The sequence below is a fragment of the Charadrius vociferus genome, unplaced genomic scaffold, assembly GCF_000708025.1.
Source record: "Charadrius vociferus isolate BGI_N301 unplaced genomic scaffold, ASM70802v2 scaffold309, whole genome shotgun sequence".
Lineage (NCBI taxonomy): Eukaryota > Metazoa > Chordata > Aves > Charadriiformes > Charadriidae > Charadrius > Charadrius vociferus.
In genome coordinates this window covers 1,754,319-1,774,025 of record NW_009661370.1, presented here as the reverse complement: position 1 = coordinate 1,774,025, position 19,707 = coordinate 1,754,319, and the positions used below count along the sequence as shown (strand labels likewise).

Genomic DNA, 19,707 nt, shown 5'->3' with positions numbered 1-19,707 from the left:
TTTTGAGTAGGCTAGGAATCTGACTTGAAAGACTGATCATGTCACACTTCGGCAAACAGAGGCTCATGTCTTGGTATGTAATGTTTGCTTAGAAAAGTCCAGATTATGGAATGAGTGCTGAACAGACACAGCCCAAAGTATGTGGAGCAGCTTGTGCAATGCAGATTTCTATAATGATAAATAATTTTGTTAGCGGGCTCTAAATAGTAATCACCTAGAATCAGCTGGGAGCCCTCTGCCTTGCAAAATCGGGGCCCTGATTGTTACCGGAACAAGGTAGTTATTAACACCATAGCATTCTATTGTTTATAATGACAACCTAAAATTATATGAAAGTACTGTGTGATTTTTTTTTTGTTCAAACATTGATTTCTGAAGATCCAATATAGAGAGAGATGTTGAAAATACCAGAAAGCTACAACTGTCCGTGTGAAGTCCTTAAGTTTGTGAATGTCAGTTCATTAACACAAGATGTGCACTTCATTTTCTTTTTATTTTCAGTTTTTCTTTTAAATCAAACCAGTTCAATCCCCATGAAAAATTACTTTTGTCGAATACTATATCTGCTTTGCCCATCCCCTGTTTTGCAGAGTACCATTACAGCTTCATACCTGTGTTTGCTTCCTGATTTTTACAAACTTTGTTTTGCAGTCCATTGTTTCATCAATCCTTCTTTTCTGCTCCATTTTTCCTTGCTTTTCTTTTTCCCCTCCTTTTTCTTTTTGTTTTGGTTTGTTTTTTTTTTTTTATTTTATTTTAAATTTAAGTTGGAAAACACTCTGGATCGTCGAACATCTTTTGAGAAATTCTCACGCAATGTGGTAAGTTTGTTGCCTCGGAAGACTAGTAAACCTGATGGGACATCCTTCTCCCTTCCCCCTCACTGATCCCTACTTTCCCTTTTTGCTTTTCTAACCTGACAGTTAAAAGTCTATTGATCACAGTTTGTGAATTTTCCTAGGAATGACAGCTTTATAATCTGCTTTCATTACAACCCCTCCTCCCTAGTCCCTTTCCCACTGACCTCAATAGTCACACATGGAGGAATGGACCTTTGGGAGCCATGCTTTTTGCATTAGGAAGCATGAAATTATTCACACTTTTTTTTTTTCCCCCCAATTGTAGTAAAGAATCTGTGAAAACCTGGTTGATGTTGTTCCTTTTTCTGGTGCCTCCCAAAATACTAAGCCTAACACAGTTTGAATACATCGGATTTCCTTCCTGCCTCCTTCTTATTTTACTACAAAAGAGTTTGTCCCATTTTTTTTCAATTGGGCACAGGGGAAAATAAACAATCATAATTTCCCTATCTTCCTTAATGTCTAGCAGAGCTTCTTCAGGACCAAAGAATTCATGCTGGTGATGTGCAAGGGTTTGATTGGGATTTCATTTTGATAATGGACTACAAGAGCTGATTATTTTTTTTTTAATATATAATTTTCAAAAGCTGTTTCATGAAGGTAAAAAAATGAAGGCTGGTAAATTTGCTGTGGGCATTCTCTTGCCACCTGCCAAAAGATCCACTGATTTCCTGATATGTGGGTTTCTTTTTACTTACCGGTTTCTTTGGATTTTTTTTTAACATTGTGAAAGTTCAAACTAAAGCATTCAACGCATTTATTTTTGTAGGGCAGAAACATCCCTATTTTCCCATGCCATAAAAACTGTACACCAACACTGAGGGCGAGCACTAACCTGTTATGAAAAGAGGTAGAAAGATCTTGGTTATACTCAAGTTTGTCTGCATTGTCTGTTGAATTGTGCAGGTGACGCTGCTGTGTGTGCGTGTGCGTCTGTGGCTTTTTCTGTGACCTGGTTAGTGGAGCTGTGTGCGTTGAAATGAAAAATATGAGAGCTTTCAGCAAAGATCATGGTTTTTGTTTTTTAGTTTCTAGGGAACGAGAAGCGGTTCTCATAAACTGCCTCCATATAATGAGGCTGAAGAGTATATCCTCAAGTGCTTAAAATATATACATATGCTTTCTAGTAATCAAAAAAAGAAAGAAACGCAGTGAAAGAACAAAGTTTTGTGAGGCTGTGGGAATATCTCCCATGTTAAAACAAAACTGTAATTCTTTAACTACTTTCTTATAGGTAAAGGCTTCCTGTAATATGCTTTGAATCCACTGTAATCAGGAAGAAATTTGGATTCAATGGGACAAAGTCAGTAAAGGACACTAAAAAGTAAATAAACAGCCACAAAGGAAACTCTCCCAGTGTTTGAAACAAAAACCCCTATATTTTGCATGGTGGTGTTGCCATAGCATGTTGCAGTGTGATTTGTGTGCTGTCTAAGCAGGTTGATCTATAAAACAATGTTGTACATGATAACATTATACATTATAATTACATGGAGGTGTTTAATATGAAGTTCCATGTTAATAAACAAGCCTGTGTTAAAAGTGCAGTGTAGAAAGTAAGTAGTATATCCGGGACCTCTGAGAGCCAGGCTTTTTCCCAGTCACAGTGCCTGGCAAGCTGCAATGACTATGTTTATTCGGGGGAATTTAAACAGCCCACAGATCAGGAATTGGTTATGGTAAAGAGTATGTAAACAGCTGGCTATAAGGAGAGAAATAGCAAGCTGCAGACAGATGTGAGGAGAATACAGCACAAAAAGGGAAAAAGGGAAGACAGACTGGGAAGCACTAAGACAACTCTCCGATAATCCCTCTCAAACCAGCAGTTCTGTGTGCAAACACTGGAGCATTATGCCCTGCAGGCATGCCCGATTTTCCTCGTGCTAATCTCAGGGCAGGCGTACCAGAATAGCAGGATGCCAGAGGTGCAAGGCAGGCCAAATAAACCAGCTGTAAGCTAGAAATGGGAAGAAGGATTTCTAGATGTGAAGTGTTAGTACTTTTTCAGTAGAAGATGATGATTCTTTTTTTCACGGAGCAAGCTATAAAATAAAAACTGTGGTTTTGCTTTTCCTCAAACTACTACCTGTGAATCTGGGTGGAGTCTGTCAAGTCAGGTCAGGTATGAAAGTAAAACACGTCAGTGTTAGATCTGTTGGATCGGCAGCTCTGAGGCTTGCAAATTAATGCAGAACGTTAGGATGCTCAAGTGCAAACCTTTGCTCTGAGATGACTGAATTCACATCGCCCACTGCCCTGGGACCCTTTGCCCCCAGGCATCCTTGTTCTTCCATTCTTGTTCTCGGTTATGATGAGTTTATAATACGTAGTTGTCTACCTTGGTACAGTGGTTCCAAACAGCAGGGGTGAGGGAAACGTTTCTCAGAATATCCTACGGTGTACTGATTAAGTGGTTCAACTGTGAAGTGGGGGACTGTAGTATAGATCTGTTCTTCTGATTAATACAGAAAATAGGTGTGAAACAGGTCTTCTACAACCTGGATAAATGCTATCATCTCTGAATGATTAAGTAAGAGGAAAATTATAGTTTCTCTTCCCCTCTGATGGTTTTGAAAATTTTGACTAATTTCACTTATATCAAATTCGGTGTGTATTGAACTAAATTAGACATCATTTTTTTCCACTGGAAGTGTTTTAAAAAACACAGTAACCTTGGTTGTGTCTAGGGACTGAACCTGAGAAGATGACCTTGTAATTCATAACCTGATTTGATAAGACAGACACTATAAAAGTCTTCTGATCAGTGATGATTGAAAGTGGGTTATACTTGCTACAGAAAGCATTTGTTAAATTAGAAAGTTTAGAAACTTTGTAAGGGCAATCTCTTTCTACTATTCCTTGAATTAAGTGGAAATAACCTAATATAATGAGTCGTTATTCTAGTCCAATGAGGGAAAAATAAAAGTGGAGCTATATACGCTAAAAAAAAACCACCCTAGGCTCAGCTCTGCATTTCTTTGACATTGGAGACTTTTCTTTCTAGAAAACTTTCAATAAGTTGGTGCACTTTGTGAAAGCCCTACATGTTCAGCTTAAAAACTGGCTATTTAGCTTGCTCTGTGGATTTTATAGTGCAAAATTGCTAATGCCTTTGGCAGCCCGCAACACACAATATGAATAGTGTTAGAAACAGGTCTGCATTCACATACAATCTAGATAAAGCAATAGCAAACTGGCATTTGCTGTATGTAGTGTTTATTACCAAACACTTTATAGTTTGACTCTGAGTAGTAAGCACAGCCATTCTTGTTTTGCCTCACTTATTCACGCTCCCAGGTATTGTGTGAAAATATAGAGCACATACACTTCAGCACTACTGGAATGATGCCACTGGATAAGTGCATTGCCTTGGAGTAACACCAGCAACCACAAGTGTCAGCTCTGACTCAGAGGCACGGGGAGCGGTGACAGTGTGTGCTCTGTGCTCCCCCCTGGCCAGCTCAGCCCCTCAGGTTTCTCTTTGGCAATAATTAAGTTCTGTCACCTGCAGCTCTCCAAGGAAGTGAGTAGGGAAGCTAAAGGCATAAGTCAGGAAGCAGGAGAATCTGTTTGCTTGCCACAGTAGTAAAGAGAGGGAAACCAGCTGTTTCTGTGGCATTTAAAAACTGAAATTCTTCTGAGGAATTTACATGGGGAAAAAAGTCCATATAAAAAAAAAAAAAAAAAAAAAAAAAGAAAAATCAGGAAACTGCCTCTATCTCAAGTACTAACATCTACATTACAGAGAATAAAACAGGTAAATATGCACTGATAACATTGATGTGAACAAAGAGGTCCTTTAAGGAAAACTGAAATGAAGAGATCTCTTTTACAGGGGAGTGGGCTAATTTCATTTCCACCCCATGCAAATTTTCTCGTCCCTACAGGAACCGGGTTAGCAGGGCAAGAAGGTGCAGTCTGCCTCCTCAGAGCTGCCTAGGGGGAGACACTCCGTCATCGTGTGTTGGTGTCACAGCTTCAGACACCACCGTCAGTGTTAGAGTTTCAACCGTTGCTGCCCAATTATAGAGAAGGCAAATAACTGTGCTTGTTGCAAGTTTGTGATGTTTTATGGAAATACAGCCAGTAAAAAACAGACCAAACTGAGTTAATATATTAAACTAGAGACCCATTAGATGATAATTATCTTCACTTGTAACCTCATAAACAAGACCCCATTTAATAGCTCTGAGTTTAAAATCATTACACCTTACATTACCCGTACTCTTTCCAGCTGTCTTCTCTCACTTAGCTGGAAGAACTTGCTTACCAGTGTCCTTCGATACTTTCCCCCTCCAAACCAATAACATTAGACCATTTCATGAATGAGATGTGAAATGTGAAGGCCATTGAACACAGCACATTTTCACAGAGGCTCAGTCCAATGTCACTTAACATGACATAGCAAATTATGGTTTAGAGATGGAAATTAAAACTCATAAAAATAGCTTCCTCAGTTCTTATCAGTGGGGGATAGACTTTCTAGATGCTTAAATCAGTGTAATCTCTTGTCATGTTAAAATCTGCCCCTGTACTGAGAAACAAGGCAGATAATATATCAATTTCATCTGGTAATCCAGAATTTTTTCGGTATGAACAGGTAGAGCTTATGTACACAAGGCCCTACTGTGCCAGACCAAAAGTCTATCTAGCCCTGAAATCCTGCCAAGGGCTATATTTTTCTTGAGTACAGCATTGTGAATGAGCTTCAATACGGTATCAGCTGTGGGATCTCATCTTCAATGTACAGTCATGGAAGAAATCCTAATTAGACCTTTAAATTTACTTACAGGTTATTCCTAAAATTTAAACCAAAACATAGCCAGTCAGAAAAAAAATCACAAAGCTTCTTATTTGACAAATACAAAGCAATAGTAAAAATAGTATGTATTTGTAGAAATGAAGGCTTTTTCCATTTCAGGAAAGAGAAGGCTTATTGATGTTTGAATAAAAAGAACTGATGAAATAATTGAAAATTTTAGTTTGGACTAATAATTAGTCCAAAAATCCAGTTGAAGGATTTTGTTAGGAATGATGTGCAAGCTAATGAAGAAAATCAAAAAGAGCATCTGTAGGACACGCCAGTGAGGACTGGCCTCCTGGTCCTGTTCTGCAGTGAGTGGAGCTAAGCTGCGGCGCTCTGTGCTGGAAGAGAAGGGCTGAGAAGTGACACGTGCACAGCCAGGTCCATCTAAGCGAGGAGCCAGCGCGTACTGCTCAGGTATTAGGCCAGTGTCTGCCATTTCCCAGCTGACAAACATTTACCTGAGTCTTAAGCTAGTTGCAGAAATGAGAACTGCAGAGAGGTATAGAAACCTGAGGGTTCAGGCCTAGGGCAAACATACTAAAACTATTTGTCTAGGGCATCAGTGCCTTGGAAAATCTTACGTGTTACCCCACGCTTAGATGGTTATTCAAGTTTAAACTGCCCCATCTGCCAAGAGTTTGTAGGTTAATGACAAATGAAAGCAGCTCATCAGTAAATGTAAAGATTAGTTTGGAACGAGCAAAAATAGGAATGCAGTTACTGAGCCGCTGCCTCCTGCCTATGGACCGCTTCAGGAAACGGCACGGCCCTAATGAGAAATGAACAGAGAACCGCAAATCCCCACAATAGGCAGAGGGATTTTCCTGAACGTGCAACCACTTAGCACTGCAGCTGTGCTGCCAACTCATGCCCCAAATTCAGTAAATACTAACCTCCTCCCCTTCCTCACATGGCTGAAAGAGAAACACACCTGCACGGGTGACTGAGAGCAGCATCCCGTGCTGCTGTGGAAAACGAAGCAGAATCCTGACCCCCTGAGTGGTGCTAAAGCAATTTCCCTGTGCCAGAGGAGCAAAAGCTGCCCAATCTTGGAAAGGAACTTACTGTTTCTGCTCCTGTGCCTCTCCAGATGTGCTTCTGTCAGAGGCTGATTATACACCGGCTCTGTGTGTGGCACACTGCGATGTCACTTGGGGGCTTTCCGTGCCGATGCTGGCCGAGCTGCCGGCATGGTGCAGGTGTGTCACACATGAGCAGATGGGGAATGGTGAGAGCAAGGAGGGTCGATTCTCGCTCTGCATCTCATTTTGCTCACAGTGGGGTTTGCACTGTTTCTCTGTGACACCCGGTCAGATGCGTGGAATTCTCATTTCTAGTTCTACCAGTATCGGTCCTGGGGAGTAGCATCTGCGCTGGCAATAAAGAAATATGAAAAAGGAACCATTGAGGTTGCTTAGCAGAAAGGGAGACAGTTCGTCTTCTAAAAGGAAAAGACTTGATCTTCCTCTACCATACATTTCAGCTCCAGCCCCTATATAAATTTCATATTGATTTCTTACAAGCCACATATGTACTGAGGTTGTTGCTGACTTGTTTGCCAGATAACTTGAGGAGTTAGTGTCATGCTGCATAAATAGGTCAGTCAGCACGTTTGTGTTTAGCAGCTCATAAATCTGCACATGGTTTTGAAATTTTTCCCCTAAATTCTCTAAAAGTACAGCTGGAAAGATATCTCTGTGTTAAAAAGTTAATACACTAAGGTAGGGACAGGAACACTGTGGCCAGTTGATTTTGATGTACTTGCTTACTCCAGCTGCTGTGCTGCCTCCTCATACTCCGACTCCTGTGTCAGGGTATGCGTGGGGATTTCATTTTGGCTTCTGTATTTTAACAAGTAAAATTGTTAAATAGTTTCAATTCATATGTCCAAAATGCACCAATACAGCCAAAAATCCTAATCCTGTTTCGAATTTGGCCATATACTTCCAAATGTTGATGGCAAGATTATATTGCAAATATTAAGGGTCTCCTTTTCATTCTTCAGACAAATATCTACTACTTCTTCCAACCTTTTTTCCAATTGTTCTTTAATCTCATTAGTAAAGGAAACATTTTCCTATGTGTGATGGCTCATATGCTACATCCCTCAAAACTGGCCTGTTAGATGTAGTTTCCCAAATCAAAATTTGCCTTATAGGAATGCTATTAAAGTCATATCTGGAAGAAATAGCTGAGCTCAGCTCTTAAATTATGACCCACAAAGGATGATCCTTACATCAGTCTGTAAATTGAGTGACTGTGGAAATCTCCTAGAAGTGATAATTACGATACCCTACTGTGCAGAGCTAAAGTAAAAGTATACTCTGGAACAAAGACTGAAAGAAATATTCTGTAAACTGGAAGATCTGAATAAGAAGGTGGGATAATTCTGTGTTTGGGGCTGGTCTGGATTCTGTGTATTAAAAGCTTCTTTTCCCAATCAGAAACATGGAATAAACATGGAAGAAGATCTCTTAAGGAGGGTGTATATTCTAAGTTGTCACTTTTCCAGTTATAAGATAAATTAGAACTACTAATACCTGGAAAAAGAGCATCCATTGTTGTTGTTATTATTCAGCTGGAAACTTCATATCTTTAAGAAGTGTAATATTCTCTGAGGCAGAGAGGGGAGGGGGAAGAGAGGACCATCCAGACAAATCCTGATCACTGTAGGGCTTAAGAGAAAATGCATCCAAAGACCAGCAATATCCAAGGAGCAAGTGATGTAGAATACAGAAAAAAAAAGTGGCATGACAGCTCACTGTGTCTATAGGGGAAAATTCAAATAATATGTAGAATAAGATTAAACAAGTCAGATCAACTAACTAACGACTAGGTTTTGGCCTGCTTTTAGGTCAAAACTCCCTAGTTTATGAGATAGCACAATTAATTCCTGAGATGCTAGAATTTGGTTATGGTCATCTATGTAAATTCCGGGGCATTTACAACTCCTAAATAACCAATTGTTACAGATAAGAATAAAAAAATATTTCACAGATCTTATCGCTGAACAAGAGCTTGTGTGGCTTTCTAGTGTGGTATTGAGCAAATTATTTCAATAACTAATAGAAAGCTCCTGGTTTAACTGTTTTAATTAACTGGTTTATGCAGTTCAGTACTAAAGAGAACTCATACACGTTTACACAAAATAGCCAGGCCTGTAGACCTGTGAAATTAAGCACAAACAACTTCATCAAAGGCAAAGATAAGCATATGCTCAATATTTTCCTAGATTATATATCCAAGGCCGACAATCATGAATAGCCTAAAAAACCACTTCATTTCAGACATGCTGTTTTAAACTATTCCAGTGCCACACAGTTGTTTTTTGCTTATTTAAAAAGAAAAGATGTCTTAGTATACTAGCCTACCTGTTACATTAGAGGAAAACATGATTTAAGGCTCAACAAGTGTCAAGAAGCTGTGGATTTAATGTAGGCAGAAAGTGAGAGAGTTAAAGCTAGACACAGGGAAGAGAGCATGCCAGGAAGGGCGCTTTCCATCTTTTGAAGAAGTTAGTATTAATACTGTCAGGTGATACGGTGATCCTGCTGGATGAGCAGTCTAACCCCGCACTGCAGATCATGAGTTCCCTTCAAAATTATACTGTAGGGGAAATATTCATCCTGATTTGTTCAACTTGTATTTCAGAGCTCAAAGAATAAAATAGTTATTCTTCCTTTTGTGAAGACCCACTCTGATACACTGCATTTGAGCAAATGCTTGAAACCAACTTGCAGATCTCTGTGAGCATAAATGTAATTGTTAGTCATAGAATCATAGAATGGTGTAGGTTGGAAAGGGCCTTGAAGATCATCGAGTTACACCCCCCCTGCCATAGACAGGGAACTGACAATATTGACAATAGATACTAAATTGTGTAATCCCACTAAGTTATAATACAGCAGATGACTTAACAACTCATAGATATGGCAGAGTAAGTTCATTTACCCTTTACTGCAGAAGACGTAGCATCTCTCCATAGTTACAGTATTTCTTGCTGTAGTCTCCTTGAAATCAGTTTGATTTTTCCAAGTTGTGCACTTAAAATGAACAATACAATAACTGTAAGTATTAAATATCTAACTGGAGAGTTAGACAGAGCCACTTGCTATTTAATGTTTTATGATCTATTTATGTTACATTATCAGGGTATGCCTGTGGTATTTTGAGGAGCGCTGTAAGCTTGCTGTGCCAGCTCTGCCTCTCTTGGATCAGAGCCATGGTAGGATGGCCCTAGGAGAGCTAACTCCTTTTATGTGGCCTCAGGAGAGCTAATTCCTATTATGTGGTTTCATGGCTTTTGTCTGGCTCAGATAAAGCTCAAAGCTGCCTGAAATATACCGTGGTGACATACCCTACACCATCCTCTTCACGCTATAGACATAACTATTGTGGGACAGTTATTATACCTTATTAAAAGAATTTGCTAAAAAACTGTAACTTCATCCTTGCGACAGGAGGAACGATGAGGAAAATAACAATGTGGAAATCCAAACACCTTCAAAGCAGCGCTATGCAGTCCCGTGTAATATACCTTACCGATGTTCCTTATAAATAGTAAATACGGTCTCAGCAAACCAATAGCTGCGCTCATGGAAAAGCTGCTTTCCTGCCTATATGCAATCTGCCTCTTTCTTACCCAAACTTTAAAGTAGCTTTTTGTCCTCTGTGACAGAGCTACCGTAGTTTGCGCGCTCATCTTTGCAGCACAAGGCACTCTCGCTTGCAGTAGCCTTCCTCAAGTTCTGGGTGTCACTGACAGCAAAAACCTCAGCATTAGTTTCTCCTCAGCCGAAACCAACCTCATTCGAAACCAACCTCATTCGAAAATGGCCTTTAAATTTGCTGGCACGTTCAGTGGAACGATCCAGCTGGCTGGCAGTGCAGGTGTTTGAGCGTAAGGGCTTCCTGTAGTTTAAGATTTGACAGACTCCAGTTGGTGCCCCTAGTTATTTGACAGTGATGTGGCAACACTAAGTGGTTGCTGATGAACAGGTTTGCAGTGATCATGCCTCTGTTTTCTGTTTTTGTTTTTTGTTTTTATCTTTTCCTCAGGGGAAATCGCTCACATCAAAGAGGTTAACCAGTCTAGTGCAGTCCTACTAAAAGGATCACCTTGTAGCATGGAAGCAGACTCAAATCATTATACATACTTTGTAGCTCACTGATTGCCTGACTCAGAGGACAGTAGAACAAGATGTTGCATGAGCGAGGACCTGACTTGTTTTCTTTTGTGTATACTAAGGCATTACAGACTCCGAGGGACTCTCTAGCCTTTCGATGCCTCCATTTCGAAAACTGTCTGCTCACTTCCTCCTTCATATCAAGCTGGATCTATGTCTTTTTATTTTCTGCAAGCTCAAGTACAGTGAAAAAAAAGCTTCTGCTAGGCACAGTTTATTAAAAAAAAATACGTCAATCAAAACCTGGAAGAAATGTAAAAAAATGCATATATTAATAAATATACATATGGCATCACATTTATTGCACAATAAATTAGCACAGAAGGTTTCATTTCACTGATGTATTCACATTGAGAAAGAAAGCCTGTGTCTTTGTCTGTTGTCTGTATATTCTCTGTTAATGTTTCTTGCATTTATTTTTATACCATATTTAAAAAAGAACACCTTTTACTCCAGATGTATTAAAGTTGATCCTTTCTCTGTAAATTTGTGTATGTTTATATTGTTGTTTTATCTTTCATTAAAAGATGCAGAATCTCTTTCCTTTGGGAAGTTTGAGATTTTAATATTGAATCTGAAGATTAGCCAAGAGCAAAATCATCCCCAAAAGTTACACACCTTGCGCTTTCTAAAAAGTGACATGAAATGGCATTTTCTTTCTCTCAGTGACACCTAATCAAGCACACCTTATTGATAATCATTTACTTTTTATTTTCTTTTTGTCAAGCTAGCGGCAGAGAGACCTTTCCAGCTTGCTCATCATCACATAAGCAAACCTTTCTTTAAGCTAGACCTGTAATAGCGCAGCCCGCACAGCGATTCAGTCGCTACCCAAGACCGGAATGGCTGAACTGCATTTCCTTAGGAACGGGAGGGAACAAAGCTGGCGGAGAGCACAAGTGTCTACTTGCTAAACAGGGAGGACAGTGGGTTTTTTTGTCTCCTTGCTGTCACTTGTGATGACACTGCAATGTGTGAAGCTGAAAAGGTAGTGGTTTGGGAGTGCTTAGTATACTGCCTGCAGAGCAAACCTTGGGTAGTAACGCAGGAGGCTGTCCTTTAATTCAAGGGCTCTATTCAGGTGTACTGTTGTTTGTCTGCTGCCGAGGTTACTCGCACAGAGACCTATTGACAGATTGATGAGAGCATGTAGCCGTTGCCTGTGAGACAGCAGATATGGCGCTTCTGAAGCTAAACTGAGCTGGAACCAGAAATCTCTGCTTGGCCTAAGAAACAGCACTTTTGACTGAGAGAGATGACGTGAGGATAGCAGGCAGAATCTCCGAGTGGAAAAGCGATGGTGGGAACTAAGTCAAACGACAAAATGCTGATACCTCCAGGGCATCGCAGGGTGCGTAGGACAAACAAGCCTTTTTAGCGGTGCACAGGACAGACTCAGGACAGCCAACGCCAGTACCATCTGTCAGACCGCCTTTGGTTTGATATTGAGAAACAGGAATCTAGTTTCAAAGGGATTACCAAAGCTAAAACTGCACACACACACACAAAAAGTGGGACAGTCATAGACACGATCAGGCAATAAATTTGAATACATTAATGCTACAGGCATCTCATTTAACATGGGATACCTACCTGAGTTGCTGCCGCCCGGGACAGGGCTCCTGCCCAGAGCAGCTGTGGGCAGAAGGGAGCTGAGCCGCCTTCCGCAGGGAGCGCTCCCATCTCCTCTGGCTCTGTCGGGAGCCTGCTGCACCCGTAGCCCTGACTGCAGCACCTCTGAAGAGGTAGTCTGAATGAATCCGTGACCAAACCAGTTATAAATCACCGTGAACGGCAGTTCCCCAGGGTTTTGCTCGGTTGGGGTTTCTGGATGGTTGGGATTTTTGTTTGTTCTTTATTTTCACATGCCACTGTTTCTGGTTTCTAGCTTGGGTGATAATCACTGCTTTAAAGTGTCTCAGTTTTTGTTAGCACAATTCTACTAAGCTTTTACCAGAAAACACTGGAAATGCCCCATGAGAGCTTGATTTTATCAAGAACTCCATCTAGGTCAACTCAAAATATTCACAGTCTAGGGAGGCCAGATGAATTTTAATAAATAGCCGCATTGAACCCCGGATCTTAAACTCTGAGATTTAATTTTCCTTTACCACAGAAATGTGAGCTCTGAGGCATGAACTTGGGGCCAAGGGATCCACAGAAATTTGAGCTTTGTTTCACTTCTCAGTGCCAAATAGAGATATTTATTTCCAAACTCCTGCTGCCACCAATTGCATCAGCTGGTATATTGCCTGCTTTGCCTTAGGAGTTAACTAATTAGATACCAGTGTCTGCTTTGAAGAATCACTCCCTTCTAATAACTAATGTTTCAAATTTATGCATTAGGTATTTCATGCAACTTTACCCAAAGGCTTATTTTATTTTATTTTTTTCAAAATTACTTTGGAACACCAACTGGCTGATAAAAAGATGTGGAGCATTTGTATTCCTGAACCCATTTTGTACTTATTCGAGTTCTTTTCTTTCAATAAATATGAAGTCTCTATTGAATGGATGTCTTTTCCTGTATTTGCACAGGATTTAACACAGGGACTGTAAAGTAAAAATATGCATTGTTAATAAGGATTTCAAAGTAGTAAGGGAGCTGTATCAAGGTTTCATCTGAGTGTAGTTTCAAGGGATACAACTCCACAATTACACAAGTGATTTTGGCCCAAACAGACCAAATAAAATCTGTTCTACAACCAGCTGATTTTTAAAGGGTTTGTCAGCGATCTTTTGATACTTCAGCTGCTCATTGTCATCCCAGTACTGGGAATGGAAACTCCAAGTAGTTTTACTTCCTTTTACTTCCCCACAGAGAAAATATAAATGTTTGTTTCCATATTTATATGAAGATCCACTTCCAAGAATTAAGATTAACTCAGATTAAGGCACGTTTTTACAACCACCAAACAGCTGAAGTATGATTTTGGTTACACAATGATATATCTATTAGGAATTTCAGTGAGGCCACGAGTCTGCTGAGGAAAAAAGGACCGAGAGAGAAACCCAGTCTGAATGGACTACATTTCTGGTCTCCTGGGGAAGAGCCATCACTCAGTGCCTCCTGGCTCTGCTCAGGAGGCTGGAAACACCCTCCGTTATGGGTTATTAATTCTAAAATTCATTAAAATAACCACTTGGAGCTGGGAACTTCAGTCTGAGAATTGGGATTCATCAGACAGTTCCTTTCCTTATGCATCCTCGTGTATAAAACAGCTCTTAAGACTGCAGGAGAAAGAAAGTTCGCTGGTGCTGCTGCACCCTTGAGACAGTTTTGTGCTCCCAGACCAGCCTGGGCAGGAAAATGGGCAGTGGGAGAGACAGAGTCTTCCCTGGCACCTACCTGAGAACAGCAAAACATTCGCCCCTTCTTCCATAAGGTGCAATTAAAAATTGTCCTTCGACCCTACAAAACTGAAGCAGGAGGAAAAAGGCCGTAAACAGTGATGAGGGAAATTGCAAAATGCTGAGCTGAAACAGTAGTGGAGGCTGGCCAAAAATTAATGAGCTGAAGGTGAATACAGGAGTAAGAAATGGGTATTAATTGTGGTGACCAGGACAGAAGGGGCAAGGGAGGAGAACCAGGGAACTAAGTAATTAGGAGCAAGAGAGGCTGAATGCAGCTGGTGGATTGCCAGCCTGTTGGCCACAGCCACGCAGAGTTGGAATCAAACCCCCCAAAATCAGACAAGACCAACTGTGGCTGGCCATTTAGAACCCAACAACCAGATTTCTTCAGCTAGAAAACAATTAATACCAAATATAGAGAATTGCCTTTTTCAAATTACACCCCTAAAATTGTTTGAAATCGTGAGGCGTAAGTGCCAAATATTCATCCAAGAAATTAGAAATAGTCATCCAAGAAATAAGAAGTAGGAAGGCAAAAACCAATTCCAGAAAATGAGAGCTATAGGAATGCATTTAGGATGTTTGTTTATATTTTTTTTTGAAAATGAATAAAAGCCAAAGCAGAAAATTAAAGTGAGAGAAGGCTGCTTTCATTAAGTAACTGGAATAAGGAGTTGGGAATCACCAGTGATTTGTTTGTGGCTCTTCCATTTATTTATCTTTATGCCAACTGATTAGTGGCTGTTTGAATTTAGATTTTAAAACCATCATATTTTAAATTTTCTGTCTAGCTGGAGATGTTGTGCATAGAACTAAAACTACAGGACTTATTAAGCGTGTAAAACATAGGAATCTTGCTAAAAGAACGTTAATAGCCATAGTGACCAATATAAAATAAGGCTTTAGTCCCAAGATGTTCAAGGTAAATTAGCAACAATTTCTTTAAACATATTCTGTGTCCACAATTCATTTAAGCAAGTTACTAAGTGGCCATGAGTCAGATCAATCTGCCTTTTGATCTGACTGTGCCGAACACATTAATGCTTTTGTCTGCTGTGAGTTGAAGACCGGCTGAAGTCCCAATACCAAAGAGGCAGAGGGGAAGAGAGGGTGACCTCTCTGAGGCTGGGCTCCCCTTACTCGTGCTGCTCCGGACTGTGGGGTCCTCAAGTGACATGTGTACAAATAAATGGGTTTTGTTTGTACAGACATCGGCTTGAGGACTGCAAAGTCTCTCCAGACAGTCATTATCTCTGCCACTATATTTTTTTTTCTTAATATCTAAACTAAATCTTCTTTGCTTCAATTTATCCCTTTATTTTTTTAATAGGCTGCTACAATCACTGTAATGAAATGTTCCCTACCTTTTTGCTCAAATAAGGAGATGGCCACTGCAACGTTACAGCCTCCTTTGGTTTTTTTTACTGGCCTTTTCTGAAGTGTGGAGTGACTTCATGGCTCTCCATCGGGTTGGGGGTGTTACAGCTTGCTTTGGGGAGAGTGCCCAGGGCAGGCCGCGGGGCTCCCACCCAGCTCTCATGGGAGGAGGGCAGAGGATTACTGTTGTACTTCTGTCTGTACACACAGCTCCGGGCCTTGCCCTGGTTTTTGCAGCAGATGGCCGCTGCCGAATTGTGCCAGCTTACGTTGCCCGGTGATGCCCAGATCCTTTGCAGGAAAGCGTAGCTGGTTGTTCCCATTTGTGTGTAGCCGACTCTACTTGGGTCAGTGAGGTGTCTTCAGCTGTCCATTGAGTAGCATCTTCGTTTTGCAGACCATCTTTCTCTTTTACCAAGGTCACTTTTCTTTTTTTGATTCTAACCTGTGAAATACTCGTAGTCCTTTTACTTGCGGGTATTTTTATGTGTGGGTGAGAGTGCGGAATCTGCTGGCCTGATTCTTTAATGCAGATGCATGAATGAGAGTGAGTACCATCATCGCTGTTTGCCAGAAGGGATCTGGATGTGTAAATTGTTAAGAGAAATTGCCGTGACAATAAACTGAGAATCTGCTCAAATGCTAGATGATAGTCCTTATTTGTAAGTGCAGACACGGACAGTAAATATCAAACAATATTAAGACACGATTGTAAATGTTACCTTGTTAGTGGCATTTGCACAATTTTTATTGTACTTTTCCTTCACTCCCAAAATATGATCTGCCGCATTCACCGTCGTCGTCTTTTTTTTTATTTTGATTTGACTAGATTTTGAAATCTATTAGATTCATCCCAGATGTCAGCTTTCAAAAGAGATACTGTATACCACCCTTGCACTTAACCTGGAGGCTCCTTCTTCCAGTGTATCACATAAATGAAGCATTTCATTATTCATACAACTTTTCTATCCACCTCTTTACTCCTTTCCCTCTTTACTTTTCGAAAGATGTGTGGCAATGGTGTATCTAATGTAACTTACTTTCCCACCTTTTTGCTGAGAGGAATGTATAACCTGAAATCTATGACCTTTTTTTGAGCTCATCTCTTCTGATACACTGTTCTTTATACTGCTTGTCTTTTTTTTCAGACCCTCTTTCTTCTCTCCCCATCCCCCTCAGTAAGATCTTTTTTAGGATTCTCCATCTTTTATGGTTCTTTTCCTTTGTTCCTCTGATCTTCGCTCCATTGATCCCTCCCGTATGTTCCTACAGTGCCCACTAATGCTCTTTACGCTTACCTCCTCTATCTTTCTGGGAATTGAAAGAAATTACAAGGGAAAAAAAAAAAAAAAGAGAGAAAGCATTAAAGGAAGGGCAGGCCAGTGCTAGGGCCAGGCTGATATAGAACCGTGGCCTGATCTCAGGGGACTCTCCTGCCTCTGGGTGCCTGCCTTTCCCCTTCCCCTCCCTGCTCCCACCCTGCTCCCACCACCTCTCCACTCCTCTTCCAGCCCCCACTGCCCCAAACTCCCCTCTTCTTGAGACACTGGTGGGGATTCAGACATAACCACACAAAGCATTTTGGGGGAGGGGGGCATAAATGTGGAATTTCTTCAGTGGCTAGACTTTAAATGTTCTGGTGTTTTAAAAGAAGACACCAGCAGCAAATTAAACTGCTGAAGATACAGTGCAGGCAATTCAATAGAAAATACTCAGTTAATGAGGGAAATGGTTTCCATAAAGTTGGTTTTAGGGAACAGTTAAGTTTGTTATTCTGAAGACGGTTTGGCTTGCTCCATTTCTCCTTCCTCCACCCTACCCAAATTACTTCAGCAACCTTGCTGGGACCCTGACTAACAAGGCCTTGCCAAATCTCTCCTCTTGCTTTTCTTCTCAATCATTTCCCTCATCCTTTTCTGTCACTGTTGCAAACCCCAGGCATGGGGGAGTGACTGCCACTGCTCTCCCACCAGTGCACTTGTGTGCAGAGGGGAGATTTTCACATATGTGTGTGTTTTCTTCCCGTAATGAGAGCACTTGTTCCAAAGAGCTTCTTCCCAGTGCAATTCCTGTCATATAGACCCGTATCATCTACTTATTCTGTATCCTTGTGCATTATTGACATTCAGGCATTTTATTGGGAAAAAAATAACAAAACCAAGAACCAAAAAAACCAAACAAACCCAACATGGAAGATCTGAATTTTAGATATTTCTTCTGCTGTTACTCAGAGCTGACTGGAACAACAGACAAACAAGTTGACCTCTGCTCTCTATCTGAACCCCACTGCCATGTTAACACTGCACTTCAGGATTCCCATCTGCACTGAGCGTCTGCTGACCTTTCAGTGCCTCTGTTGGCATCTCCCACTGTTTCTTCCTGCCCCAAACTCCCCGCATGCTTCCACTGGAATCAGAGATGTGAAACCTGTAAGACTGACTTTAAAGCGTAGTTACCCTTTACTCAGCAGGTACGATTGTGCTTGCTAACTGGATGTCAGTTGTGTCACCTTTTTTGGTATAGTAAGGTGGGGTTGGGTTGGTTGTTTTTTTTTTGAAGGACAATTTGGACTCCTCCTTCCACTCCCTGTGCCCCACACCATGCCATGTGCTGGGAAGGCATGGGAAGTCTCTAGAAAGCTTTTGAAGGCAACTTCTTTCCACCAACAGCACAGACTAGGGAAAGTGGCTTTGATCACTTCGTGTTTTTTAATGAGAAAGAAAAACCCAAGGGTTTGGAGGCCAAAAGACCTTGAGGACCAGCGAGAGAGAGGAAGGAGTGGTAAAAATAAAAAGACCATAAAAATAACAGCTGGGATAGTGACATCAAGGCCCACCACCAGCCTCTCATTATGGCTATCACTTACTTTCTGTATCCTGAGAGCCCTCACGAATGGCTGTCGACCTCCTGCTTTGTGTGTTTAATGCTCTGTCGACCTCCTGCTTTGTGTGTTTAATGCTGTGACCAGTACAGCATCAGGATTCAGCAGAAGAGGAGAAAGAGACTACAGGGGACATGTGTGTTTGGTGGCACTGCCTGACCTGGGGGTCAGCACTGGGAAATAAAAGGCTGAGCATTGGGAAGACAGGAGGATTTTGATCTACATACCCTTCAAACCATGGAAGAGCCCACTGCTTTTATTTTTCATCCAAATAAAGATTTTGAATGTGCTGCCCCAATTACATTGTGTAAAAAAAAAAAAAAGAAGAAAGACAAGAAAGAAGAAAAACCTTTCCATGCCCAATGTGGTGGCGAAGTCTGTTGTTGTCCATAGAAGCTGCATCCTTTTCCAATTCCTTCAGGAACTCCTGCACCAGGATGGAGCTCATTACTCCTCATTATTGAGGCCTCGCAGTCTTGTGCATGCAGCAGAGGCAGCGGCTGCCTACTTCTTCTTGCTCTGCCAGAGAAAAGCTGTCTGCAGCAGTCAACATCAGTCCTTCATGTAATACAGACATGGCTTCTAACGGCTCTCTCCCCTGGATACTCTCACTTTCTGTTTTATTGCTACTGACATGATAGCACCAGCATGGCCAGTGAATCAGCACTGATTTGATACAATACTGCTAAAATTTTAATTCTGCTGAGGAAAAATGTGTAATCTGAATGGTACTACTTACTTTGACTTGTGTAATGCTGAATATGAAAAATAATAACTCTAGGCATTTATCGGATGGGACACTTTTGGTATTCATTATAGCCCATTGTTGGAGAAATCTAGGTATAGCATAAAATCAAAACGAAAAGAAGGTGGTCAAAACAATTTTCTTTGCCATGGTAAAGCAAACTGGTTTGGTGTTATCCAAAGTTTGGGGGGGGTTCTCCTTTTTTCTTTATTTTTCCCAGCAGGCCTGAAGTGATAACATGCCTCATCTTTCAGTTTGATTTTTTTTTTTTTCTTTTTTTTTTGTTCCTGGCTGAGTCTGGCCGATTTATGCGCTGAGAAGGCCTCTTCTTAGGAAACAAACACCACCAATTTCATTTTCCTCCTCTAAACCCTCAGCCGGGTGATGTGAAAAGCCGCCGGGCAGCGACTGCAAGGTTTGCTTCCAACATCGGGAACCAAACCCGTTTCCCAGCTGCGTGTCGCACAGACGCCCCTCGCAGCCCGCGCCCCCCACCC

At 41.1% G+C, this 19,707-nt stretch overlaps 1 protein-coding gene across 2 annotated transcripts in view; it reads left to right on the top strand.

Annotated features, from left to right (window-relative positions):
- RGS7 (regulator of G-protein signaling 7) overlaps positions 1–19,707 on the top strand; it is a 256,859-nt gene that overhangs the window by 227,830 nt on the left and 9,322 nt on the right. Inside the window, exons 16-18 of one of the 2 annotated variants that reach the window (XM_009893636.1) lie at positions 768–821; positions 1,630–1,710; positions 10,726–11,392. The exons of the other annotated variant lie outside the window; for it this stretch is intronic. Of the exons in view, the coding sequence (XP_009891938.1) occupies positions 768–821; positions 1,630–1,704 (129 nt within the window). The 3' untranslated portion in view covers positions 1,705–1,710; positions 10,726–11,392. Of the gene's footprint in view, positions 1–767; positions 822–1,629; positions 1,711–10,725; positions 11,393–19,707 lie in introns of those variants that run through there. 2 annotated transcript variants of the gene reach the window in all.